Source organism: Bombina bombina, chromosome 7 (assembly GCF_027579735.1).
Source record: "Bombina bombina isolate aBomBom1 chromosome 7, aBomBom1.pri, whole genome shotgun sequence".
In the NCBI taxonomy this organism is placed as follows: domain Eukaryota; kingdom Metazoa; phylum Chordata; class Amphibia; order Anura; family Bombinatoridae; genus Bombina; species Bombina bombina.
In genome coordinates, this window is record NC_069505.1 from 295,220,408 (window position 1) to 295,233,348 (window position 12,941).

A 12,941-nucleotide genomic window follows, 5' to 3' on the forward strand; every position below is an offset into this window, starting at 1 on the left:
GATAAATCTTTTAAAGCCAGAATATGGTCTTTAAAATTTATAGTAAGATCAGTGCATTTGCTACACATTTTAAGAGGGGGTTCCACAATGGCTTCTAAACATAATGAACAAGGAGTTTCCTTTATGTCAGACATGTTTAACAGACTAGTAATGAGACCAGCAAGCTTGGAAAACACTTTAATAAATGTGAAAAAGCAGAATATAAAAAACGGTACTGTGCCTTTAAGGGAAAAAAACAAACACATAAACTGCAAAACAGTGAAAAAAAAGCAGTAAACTCTACGAAATTTTTACAGTGTGTATAAGAGACTAAAATAGCATTGCACCCACTTGCAAATGGATGATTAACCCCTCAGGCTCAAAAACGAAGCAGAAAAACTGTCTACCTGCCCATAAAACGACTTTTGTAGGCACAAAAACCCTTTACAGAGGTCCTATATGTCAGGGGACTCCTTCAAGGAAGCTGGATATCTCAGATTGTAAAAACTACTGCGCAATTAGAGCGCGAAAATAGGCCCCTCTCACCATGCACTCAAAGTGAAAGGGCCCTAAATAACTACTCCTAGGAGAAATCTAGTCAGCCATGTGGAAAACTAGGCCCCAAATAAAGATTTATCAACCTCAGTAAAAAACGTTTTTTATATATCATGCAAACGTTTTACATACTAAGTAATAAGAGCAAGTAACATGAATATTACCCTTTACTGCAAGCATGATCCCAGTCGTTTGTTAAATCACTGTAATCAGGCTTACCTTAAATATATCAGGCACTGTCAGCATTTTCTAGACCTTATCATCTCTCTAGAAAAAAATATACATGAACATACCTCAGAGCAGTTAATCTGCAGGCCATTCCCCCAGCTGAAGTTTTCCTGTACTCTTCAGTTATGTGTGAGAACAGCAGTGGACCTTAGTTACAACCTGCTAAGATCATCAAAAACCTCAGGCAAAACTCTTCTTCTAATTTCTGCCTGAGGTAAAAACAGTACAACGCCGGTACCGTTTAAAAATAACAAACTTTTGATTGAAGATAAACTACACTAATTCACCACATCTCTCTTGATACTTCCTTTCTTATCGAGAGCTGCAAGAGAATGACTGGAGGTGGCAGTTAGGGGAGGAGCCATATAGACAGCTCTGCTGTGGGTGTCCTCTTGCAGCTTCCTGTTGGGAAGGAGAATATCCCACAAGTAATAGATGAATCCGTGGACTGGATACACCTTACAAGAGAAATGTTAATTTATTTATTTTTTAAATATTAAAGTTATAAAAAACTCTAAAAATTTTTTTTTTTAAAATGAAGATAATTACAAGCCAAATAATTGAATTGCTTTATCAAATTTCCCTTTATCTTTTCCATACACACTGTGGGACTCATTATGAGTCTCCTATCACAGAGGTATACTTATGTAGGAGCCGGTATCGCGATCTTTGTTAATGCGCACGTGTGTCAGTGGCATGCAACATCACCAATAGAGCTACGGCGGCCGGAATAAGACCAAAAGAAATCTCCATTTTAGTAATATAGCGTTCTCTGAGCAAGATAGCAAGAGAACAAAGAAAAATTGAGAATAGGAATAAATTAGAAAGTTGCTTAAAATTGCTGCTCTATCTGAATCATGAAAGAAAAAAATTTGGTTTAGTGTCCCTTTAAACAATTGCGTGTTGCTAATGACGTGCAAAGTAAAAGTTTAAAAGGGACATCAAACACTTTGAGATGGGAATATAAAATGATAAAAAAAACAATTTATGCTTACCTGATAAATTTATTTCTCTTGTAGTGTGTTCAGTCCACGGGTCATCCATTACTTATGGGATATATTCTCCTTCCCAACAGGAAGTTGCAAGAGGATCACCCAAGCAGAGCTGCTATATAGCTCCTCCCCTCACATGTCATATCCAGTCATTCGACCGAAACAAGATGAGAAAGGAGAAACTATAGGGTGCAGTGGTGACTGGAGTTATAATTTAAAATTTAGAACCTGCCTCAAAAAGACAGGGCGGGCCGTGGACTGAACACACTACAAGAGAAATAAATTTATCAGGTAAGCATAAATTATGTTTTCTCTTGTTAAGTGTGTTCAGTCCACGGGTCATCCATTACTTATGGGATACCAATACCAAGGCTAAAGTACACGGATGATGGGAGGGACAAGGCAGGAACCACTGCCTGTAGAACCTTTCTCCCAAAAACAGCCTCCGAAGAAGCAAAAGTGTCAAATTTGTAAAATTTGGAAAAAGTATGAAGTGAAGACCAAGTTGCAGCCTTGCAAATCTGTTCAACAGAGGCCTCATTCTTAAAGGCCCAGGTGGAAGCCACAGCTCTAGTGGAATGAGCTGTAATTTTTTCAGGAGGCTGCTGTCCAGCAGTCTCGTAGGCTAAGCGTATTATGCTACGAAGCCAAAAAGAGAGAGAGGTAGCCGAAGCCTTTTGACCTCTCCTCTGTCCAGAGTAAACGACAAACAGAGAAGAAGTTTGTCGAAAATCTTTAGTTGCCTGTAAGTAGAACTTCAGGGCACGGACCACGTCTAGATTATGCAAAAGACGTTCCATCATTATGTCCTAATCCTTCCTCAAAGAAGGAACAACAATCTCTTGATTGATATTCCTGTTAGAAACAACCTTAGGTAAAAACCCAGGTTTAGTACGCAGGACTACCTTGTCTGAATGAAAAATCAGATAAGGAGAATCACAATGTAAGGCAGATAACTCAGAGACTCTTCGAGCCGAGGAAATAGCCATCAAAAACAGAACTTTCCAAGATAAAAGCTTAATATCAATGGAATGAAGGGGTTCAAACGGAACACCCTGAAGAACTTTAAGAACCAAGTTTAAGCTCCACGGAGGAGCAACAGTTTTAAACACAGGCTTAATCCTAACCAAAGACTGACAAAAAGCCTGGACGTCTGGATTCTCTGCCAGACGCTTGTGTAAAAGAATAGACAGAGCAGAAATCTGTCCCTTTAGTGAACTAGCGGATAAGCCCTTTTCTAAACCCTCTTGTAGAAAAGACAATATCCTAGGAATCCTAACCTTACTCCATGAGTAACTCTTGGATTCACACCAATATAAATATTTACGCCATATCTTGTGGTAAATTTTTCTGGTAACAGGTTTCCGAGCCTGTATTAATGTATCAATAACCGAATCCGAAAACCCACGCTTTGATAGAATCAAGCGTTCAATTTCCAAGCAGTCAGCCTCAGAGAAATTAGGTTTGGATGGTTGAAAGGACCCTGAATTAGAAGGTCCTGCCTCAGGGGTAGAGACCATGGTGGACAGGACGACATGTCCACTAGGTCTGCATACCAGGTCCTGCGTGGCCACGCAGGCGCTATCAGAATCACCGATGCTCTCTCCTGTTTGATCCTGGCAATCAGTCGAGGTAGCAACGGAAAAGGTGGAAACACATAAGCTATGTTGAAACCCCAAGGGGCTGCTAGTGCATCTACCAGCACCGCTCCCGGGTCCCTGGACCTGGATCCGTAACAAGGAAGCTTGGCGTTCTGGCGAGATGCCATGAGATCCAGATCCGGTTTGCCCCAACGACGAATCAGTTGAGCAAATACCTCCGGGTGAAGTTCCCACTCCCCCGGATGAAAAGTCTGGCGACTTCGAAAATCCGCCTCCCAGTTCTCCACGCCTGGGATGTAGATCGCTGACAGGTGGCAAGAGTGAGACTCTGCCCAGCGAATTATCTTCGAGACTTCCAACATCGCTAGGGAACTCCTGGTTCCCCCTTGATGATTGATGTAAGCCACAGTTGTGATGTTGTCCGACTGAAATCTGATGAACCTCAGTGTTGCTAACTGAGGCCAAGCTAGAAGAGCATTGAATATTGCTCTTAATTCTAGAATGTTTATCGGGAGGAGTTTCTCCTCCTGAGTCCACGATCCCTGAGCCTTCAGGGAGTTCCAGACTGCTCCCCAGCCTAGTAGGCTGGCATCTGTTGTTACAATCGTCCAATCTGGTCTGCGAAAAGTAATTCCTTTGGACAGATGAACCCGTGACAACCACCAGAGAAGAGAATCTCTGGTCTCCTGGTCCAGATTTAGCAAAGGGGACAGATCTGAGTAATCCCCGTTCCATTGACTTAGCATGCATAGTTGCAGCGGTCTGAGATGTAGGCGCGCAAATGGCACTATGTCCATTGCCGCGACCATTAAGCCGATTACTTCCATGCACTGAGCTACTGATGGGCTTGGAATGGAGTGAAGGACACGGCAAGCATTGAGAATCTTTGATAACCTGGACTCCGTCAGGTAAATTTTCATCTCTACAGAATCTATAAGAGTCCCTAGAAAAGGGACCCTTGTGAGTGGTAACAGAGAACTCTTTTCCACGTTCACTTTCCACCCATGCGACCTCAGAAATGCTAGAACTATCTCTGTATGAGACTTTGCATTTTGAAAACTTGACGCTTGTATCAGAATGTCGTCTAGGTACGGAGCCACCGCTATGCCTCGTGGTCTTAGCACCGCCAGAAGTGAGCCCAGAACCTTTGTAAAAATTCTCGGGGCCGTAGCTAACCCGAAGGGAAGAGCTACAAACTGGTAATGCCTGTCTAGAAAGGCAAACCTTAGGTACCGATAATGATCTTTGTGAATCGGTATGTGAAGGTAGGCATCCTTTAAGTCCACTGTGGTCATATATTGACCCTCTTGGATCATGGGTAGGATGGTCCGAATGGTTTCCCATCTTGAACGATGGAACCCTTAGGAACTTGTTTAAGATTTTTAAGTCTAAGATTGGTCTGAAGTTTCCCTCTTTTTTGGAAACCACAAACAGATTTGAATAAAACCCTTGCCCCTGTTCCGTTCGCGGAACTGGGTGGATCACTCCCATCACTAAGAGGTCTTGTACACATTGTAGAAATGCCTCTTTCTTTACTAGGTTTGTTGATAACCTTGACAGATGAAACCTCCCTTGTGGAGGAGAAGTTTTGAAATCCAGAAGGTATCCCTGAGATATAATCTCCAACGTCCAGGGATCCTGTACATCTCTTGCCCAAGCCTGGGCGAAGAGAGAAAGTCTGCCCCCCACTAGATCCGTCTCCGGAAAGGGGGCCCTGTCTTCATGCTGTCTTAGGGGCAGAAGTAGGCTTTCTGGCCTGCTTGCCCTTGTTCCATGACTGGTTGCCTTTCCAACCCTGTCTGTAATGAGCAGTAGTTCCTTCCTGTTTTGGAGCGGAGGAAGTTGATGCTGCTCCTGCCCTGAGATTACGAAAGGCACGAAAATTAGACTGTTTGGCCTTTGATTTGGCCCTGTCCTGAGGAAGGGTGTGGCCCTTACCTCCAGTAATGTCAGCAATAATTTCCTTCAAGCCGGGCCCGAATAAGGTCTGCCCTTTGAAAGGAATGTTCAGTAGTTTAGACTTAGAAGTTACATCTGCTGACCAGGATTTAAGCCATAGCGCTCTGCGCGCCTGTATGGCGAATCCGGAATTCTTAGCCGTAAGTTTGGTTAAATGCACTACGGCATCCGAAACAAACGCATTAGCCAGCTTAAGGGTTCTAATCTTGCTCAAAGACTCATCCAATGGTGCTGTGTGAATCGCCTCTTCCAGAGACTCAAACCAGAATGCCGCTGCAGCAGTGACAGGCGCAATGCATGCAAGAGGCTGTAATATAAAACCTTGTTGAACAAACATTTTCTTAAGGTAACCCTCTAATTTTTTTATCCATTGGATCTGAGAAAGCACAGCTATCCTCCACCGGGATAGTGGTACGCTTGGCTAAAGTAGAAACTGCTCCCTCCACCTTAGGGACCGTCTGCCATAAGTCTCGTGTGGTGGCGTCTATAGGGAACATTTTTCTAAATATCGGAGGAGGGGAAAAAGGCACACCAGGGTCTATCCCACTCCTTGCTAATAATCTCTGTAAGCCTCTTTGGTATAGGAAAAACGTCAGTACACACTGGTACCGCATAGTATTTATCCAGCCTACATAATTTCTCTGGGATTGCCACCGTGTCACAATCATTCAGAGCCGCTAACACCTCCCCTAGCAACACGCGGAGGTTCTCAAGCTTAAATGTAAAATTTGAAATTTCTGAATCCGGTCTCCCCGAATCAGAACCGTCACCCACAGAATGAAGCTCTCCGTCCTCATGTTCTGCAAATTGTGACGCAGTATCAGACATGGCTCTTGTGTCATCGGCGCGCTCTGTCCTTAACCCAGAGCTGTCGCGCTTGCCTCTTAACTCGGGCATATTGTATAATACTTCTTTCATAACATTAGCCATATCATGTAAAGTGATTTGTAAGGGCCTTGATGTACTTGGCGCCTCAATCTCACGCACCTCCCGAGCGGGAGATGAAGGTACTGACACGTGAGGAGAGTTAGACGGCATAACTTCCCCCTCGTTATCTGGTGATAATTTCTTTATCGGTACAGATTGACTTTTATTCAAAGTAATATCAATACAATTGGTACACATATTTCTATTGGGCTCCACATCGGCTTTTAAACATAATGAACAAGCAGATTCCTCTGTATCAGACATGTTTAAACAGACTAGCAATGAAGCTAGCAAGCTTGGAAATTACTTTCAATAAGTTTACAAGCAATATAAAAAACGCTGCAGCGCTTTTAAAAAACACAGTTGAATAACAAAGAACTAATTCAGTTATAGTCAACAATTCTTTAAATGTATTAATTAGCAGAGGATTGCACCCATTAGCAAAAGGATGATTAACCCCTCAGTACCCAAAAACGGATATCAAATTAAGATTTAACGCTTTTATCACAGTCAAACACACTGTCACAGGTCTGCTGTGACTGATTACCTCCCTCAAAAACGAATTTTGAAGACCCCTGAGCTCTCTAGAGACGTCCTGGATCAAGGAGGAAGAAGCAGGAAGACTGTGCTAGAATTTTAACTGCGCAACAAGGCGCTAAAAAAGGTCCCTCCCACTCATTTACAACAGTGGGAGACCTGATATAACGGTTTCTATGCAGAAAAAAAACGTTAGCCATGTGGAAAAAAATCATGCCCAAAAGGATTTATCACCAAAGTACCTCACAAAACGAATAACATGCCAGTAAACGTTTTAAAAACAAACTTTTTTTTTTTAATGTCATGCAAAGTTATCACTAAGCCTGCTACCAGTCGCTTCCACTGCAGATAAGGCTTAAGCATTATTTCAGTATTAACAGTATTTTCTCAGTCAAATTCTAGTCTCTAGAAAATAACTCTACTGTGCATATATTTATCAGCCTGATACCAGTCACTACTACTGCATTTAAGGCTGTACTTACATCATACGGGTAACAGCAGTGTTTTCTTAGTCAATTCCATTCCCAGAAAATATTGTACTGCACATACCTCATTTGCGGGGGACCCCGCATGCTATTCCCATTTTCTGAAGTTACCCCACTCCTCAGAATGTCGAGAACAGCCAGTGGATCTTAGTTACGCCTGCTAAGATCATAGAAAACGCAGGCAGTTTCTTCTTCCAAATACTGCCTGAGATAGAAAAACAGCACACTCTGGTGCCATTTAAAATAACAAACTTTTGATTGAAGAATAATTAAGTAAAAACTCCAACTCCTCTCGCGACCTCCTCCTTTGTTGAGGGTTGCAAGAGAATGACTGGATATGACATGTGAGGGGAGGAGCTATATAGCAGCTCTGCTTGGGTGATCCTCTTGCAACTTCCTGTTGGGAAGGAGAATATATCCCATAAGTAATGGATGACCCGTGGACTGAACAAACTTAACAAGAGAAAAACTCTGCAATATACTTTCATATTTTTTTCTCCCTTTTTCCTATAATTTCATTCTGAAATTGTGAGCTTTACAGTTCCTGTTACAAATGGAAGTGCAGAACACTTATATTCCACAAAGCCATTGGCTGCACACTCTAGTGACCTATTTATAACGGTCCATAATTGGCCACAGCAGAGAAGGTAACTTAAGTTATAACATGGAAGCTCCTATTGTTTTATAGACACGAAAACTTTACACTTATTTTGTCAATATTTCAACAGCTAATGAAACTTTAAAAAATACATCTACATGTTACTCTCAGACTAATCTTTTCTTTGAATGCATCATTCTATCTAGCATTTATTTAGTGTTTAATGTCCCTTTAAATCCCACACAAGGCACACTCCTGTCCTAGCCCCGAGCAGGAAAAGACCAGTTAATGGCGCATACCCGTGTATGCGTTTTTTTAAAAAAAAGCTTCACCAGCCATATTTACTCAGGAGCAGTAATTTGTAGGAAGGGGAAAAAAAAGTGCAAAATATAGAAAAATACAAGATAACTTCAGTAGTTTGATCGGTTTATAGTGGACACAAATTGATTTGGAACATACAATTCAGGGATTGAAAATACAACAAAAAATAAATTTGAAAGATATTCTACAGAATTAAATTGTAACATACTAGTGGGATGATGAAACTCTGCGTGAGCTCAAGTAAATATCTTCGTAAAATAGCATTCTGAGCCTCTGATGGCCGCTTCTGCTGAACACCCTGAAATAAAGAAAAAGTCTTCTAAAAACAAAACCTATCACACAGAGATTTACATTGTGATCTTGGCTGCAGACTGTGTTATCTTGCCTGAACAAACATATAACATGCATGGCAGAACATATATTGTGAGCATGTAACGGTTGGCGCATTTGCTTAGTGTGATTATTCTTCCGGCAAAGTTCGGAGGGGGGAGAGAATGATGTATAGAGGTTTTAATACCATAAAGTACAGACCTAACACGTACTATACATATATTCAAATCCAGAAATCTGATAATTATTTACAACTGATCATAATCGCACTTAAATTTACTATTTATAGTTTTACCACTTATTGGTAAAATTCCACGAGAAGAGTTGTATTTTCATCTATTTCACAATGCCTAACATTTTGAGCCAGTACAAAGAAAGACAGCTGTTTTCTATAATAGAAACCAATTACTATACCGTTTCTATGAAATGAACATATGGCACAATAATCCCACAAGCACTCTATTCACTTAATAAATGCAAAAAGTGGTATTGATTTGAGGGCAATTCTTCGCCTAGAGCATTTAGATCTTTATTAATCTCTAGAGTATGGAAATAAATATTATATCCTCCTATACACTTCAAAAGTGATCTGTACAAATTAACATGCACAGACTGATAGAATAATATAGTAAATCAGGGGTGATTATACTTAAAAGGACATTCAAATTATTTTTCTCTATATGTATCAGAAGTTAATTACTGTATTGCAGAAGATACGGAAATAAAATGCATGTTTTACAAGCATTTAAAACTACCATTTTGGTAAGTAAGTTGTAATTTTTGCAAACCATAGACCCCTCTTTTGTATTGTAAATCATCTCCTTTGGTGTAGCCAGCTAAGTATAAATGAGCTTCTGTATATATCAACCAATCAAAATGCAGCATGTAGAAAGGTCAGGAGTCTGGGGGAAGGGAAAAACCTACAATATTCAGATATAAAGGGACAGTCTACACTAAAATTCTTATTGTTTAAAAATATAGATAATCCCTTTACTACCCATTGCCCACTTTGCACAACAAACACAGTTATATAGATATACTTTATAACATTTAAACCTCTAAATTTCTGCCTGTTTCTAAGCCACTATTGGGGAAGACTATGTATTGTAGCGCTCTTTATTTTCTATTTTTTAAAGTAAATTTTGTAGTTTTAATATTAACCAATAACATATACAATTTGTAGGGTGTTTTTTGTGCACAATAATTCCTACCCCCCCCCCCCCACGCGCGCGCGCACACACACACACACATAACAGCAAAATGTGGAAATTTAACATAAAGGGGGCGATTTATCAAGCTGAATCGGAATTCAGCATTGCACACCAACGCTATTTTGTGCTTGTGTTCAATCCCGCCCCCTGCCTGCACACAGTCAATCACGCACAGGCAGGAGCTGTCAATCTCCCTGGTCGGATTAGACCACGGAGATTGTTTTTCGCCACTTTAGAAGTGGCGAGAGGTTAGGAAAGCAGCGGTCTGATGACCGCTGCTTGTTAAATACGGCTTGCAGGTTCTCTTGTGAGAACCTGCATCCGTAGGGGTTCAAAGGATGGGGAAAGCATTAGATAAATCTACCCCAAAGATGCCCCACCTGAAATACCAGAAAAATAAATTAATAACTGTACCTTCTGCAACTGTTTGATAATGTCATCATCTCTGTTCAGGTACGGTTTGTAAGAGCTATATACCCCTGTGAAAGCAATGAATATATAGATGTCAACGATACGTAACATTTAGAAGAGATATTAGTTTAATAATAATATATAATATTATTATTAAAAAAAAAGAAAAGAAAAAAAAAGAATTTGAAATTAATGAAATTTGCTTTTCTTGAAGTTTTTATTTGAAAGGGACGGTCTAAAACGTTCATGATTCAGATAGGAGATGCAATTTTAAACAACTTTCCAATCTACTTTTATCATAACATTTGCTTTGTTCTCTTGGTATTCTTTATTGAAGGAGGAGCAATGCACTACTGGGAGCTAGCTGAGCAAATCAGGTAAGCCAATGACAAGTCATTTATGTGCAGCCACCAATCAGCAGCTAGCTGCCAGTGGTGCTTTGATGATACTGAGCATACCTAGGTATTATTTACAACACAAGATTATTTACAAAACAAAACAAATTAGATAATAGAAGTAATTTGGAAAGTTGTTTAAAATTGCATTCTCTATCTGAATCATGAAAGAAAAGCTTTGGGGTTTTATATCCCTTTAATTCCAAAGCCAGGTTAGAATCTGAATAAAACAGTACTGCTCACAAGCCACTCCCCAATACATTTTCTTTTTCTACACAATACAATGTCTTACCTGGTTTTGAATCCAAGGTTTTCAGATTTTTCAACTTTTTCACCTTTACTTGTTTTGGAATATCGCCTGGAAAGATAAGAGAGATTTGATAACAAAACAGAGATAGCTCCTGAAAGTGATGAGGTTACATTGTACCCTGGGGAAATCTAACTGGTTAAAAGCATTCAGATAGAGCATACAATTTTAAGTAACTTTCTAATTTACTCCTATTATAAACATTTTCTTTGTTCTCTTGGTATCTTTATTTGAATGTAAGCTTAGAAGACGGCCCATTTTTGCTTCAGCACCTGGGAAGCGCTTACTGATTGGTGGCTATATTTAGACACCAATCACAAAGTGCTACCCAGGTTCTGAACCAAAAATGGGCCGGCTCCATTCTTGCTTTTTCATATAAAGATAGTAAGAGACCAAAGAAAAAATGATAATAGGAGTAAATGAGAAAGTTTCTTAAAATTGCTGCTCTATCTGAATCATGAAAGTTTAATTTTGACTAGACTATCCCTTTAAATAACTTTCCAATTTAGGTCTATTATCTAATTTGAGATGTTCTCTTGGATTCTTTGTTTGAAAGCATACTTAGGTATGCCCAGGAGCATGCTAGCTGCTGATTAGTGGCTGCACATATATGCCTCATTCATTGGTTTACTGATGTGTACAGCTAGCTCCCAGTAGTGCATTGCTGCTCTTTCAACAAAGGATACCAAATGATTCAAGCAAATTAGGAGTAAATTACAAAGTTTTTTAAAATGAATGCTCTATCTGAATCATGAAAGAAAAAATGTGGGTTTTACGTCCCTTTAAACTTTTATGTTTCAGACAGACAATGCAGAAAAAAAAGAATAAAAAATCCAATTAATTCTATTATCAAATTCACTTTGTTTCCCTGGTATCTTTAGTTGAAGAGCATACCTATTGTTGCAAACACTGCAGCGGTCCAGAAACATGCACGCTCCTAAGTATGCTCTTCAGCCAAGGATACCAAGAGAACAAAATACATTTTATTATAGAAATAAAATAGCATGCCCTATCTGAATAATAAAAGTTTACTTTTGACTTTATGTCTCTTTAACCCACAAAATGTTAAACACATAGGTAAAGGCATGCGGACGTGCAATAAGAACACAGAGCTAAACTAACAGAACGTTACACAATACTAATTTAGTAACAAAACTATTTTAAAATGTACCTGCAAGCTTAAGATCTCCGATACGGATTATATGAGGCCAGTGCTGTAATGTTTTTGCAAAAAATGGATTTGTCACTCCAAAGATTACAGATGGCCTAAGAAAAGAAATAAAATAACTAAATCAGTAAATGCAATAACTACTAGAATGGAATAAAATGACAGGAGAAAAAAAAAGCTTGCGTCGCCAATTTCCTTTTATTGACTTAGTCACCTGATGTTTTCCTTCTCACCCACATCTTTTTATGCTGATCGCTCTACTTTCACACATGAGAAGGTGCATTTTTACAGGGACGGTTTCATATAAAATAGTGATCTAGACACCAGGGATCTCAAATAGGAATGAGGCGAGTGTTTATAGTTACAGCAATGGTTATGGGTAACCCCTTGAATGCCAAAGAGAACTGCAATACATTGCACCCCCACAGCAATGTCAGCCATGACACGGGCATCCAATGGGTTAATTCTAGTCTGTATTTTAAATGATCAATGTTATCCACGATATTGATGTGCGAGTGACAGAGCAATGACATCAATGCTCTCTGGCATCCACGAGGTTAATGGGTGTTTCGAAACCTACACACACACACAAAACAATGGGAATAACCCTGTGTAAACCAGGAAAGCGTCGCAGTATTTTGTGGCATCCAAGAGGTAAATCGGAGTTTGTATTTCTCGCAGCAATGTCACTTATGCTAAAATCATTAGAAATTGTGTCCCTAATGATATCTCAGGGATGGCACTGTCACCTCAGTGGAGCAGGTGGAATATGATAAACCCGGCCTGCAAGTGACTTCCTCTGTCTTAGATAATTCCTCTTTAGCTGTTAAATGAACTTTGTGTGAGTGTGTGTGTGTACGCACCAATCAGCAGCTAGCGCCCAGCAGTGCATTGCTGCTTCTGAAACCTACCTAGGTGTGCTTTTTAACAAAGGATA

General features: G+C 39.9%; 1 protein-coding gene across 1 annotated transcript in view; it reads right to left on the reverse strand.

The window, feature by feature from the left end:
* The window catches only part of DENND6A (DENN domain containing 6A), a 195,620-nt gene that overhangs the window by 53,633 nt on the left and 129,046 nt on the right, over window positions 1-12,941 (reverse strand). Inside the window, exons 12-15 of the mRNA XM_053720858.1 lie at window positions 12,008-12,102; window positions 10,822-10,887; window positions 10,138-10,202; window positions 8,391-8,480 (exon numbers count right to left, since the gene is read on the reverse strand). Coding sequence (XP_053576833.1) covers window positions 8,391-8,480; window positions 10,138-10,202; window positions 10,822-10,887; window positions 12,008-12,102 — 316 coding nt within the window. The remainder of the gene's footprint in view (window positions 1-8,390; window positions 8,481-10,137; window positions 10,203-10,821; window positions 10,888-12,007; window positions 12,103-12,941) is intronic.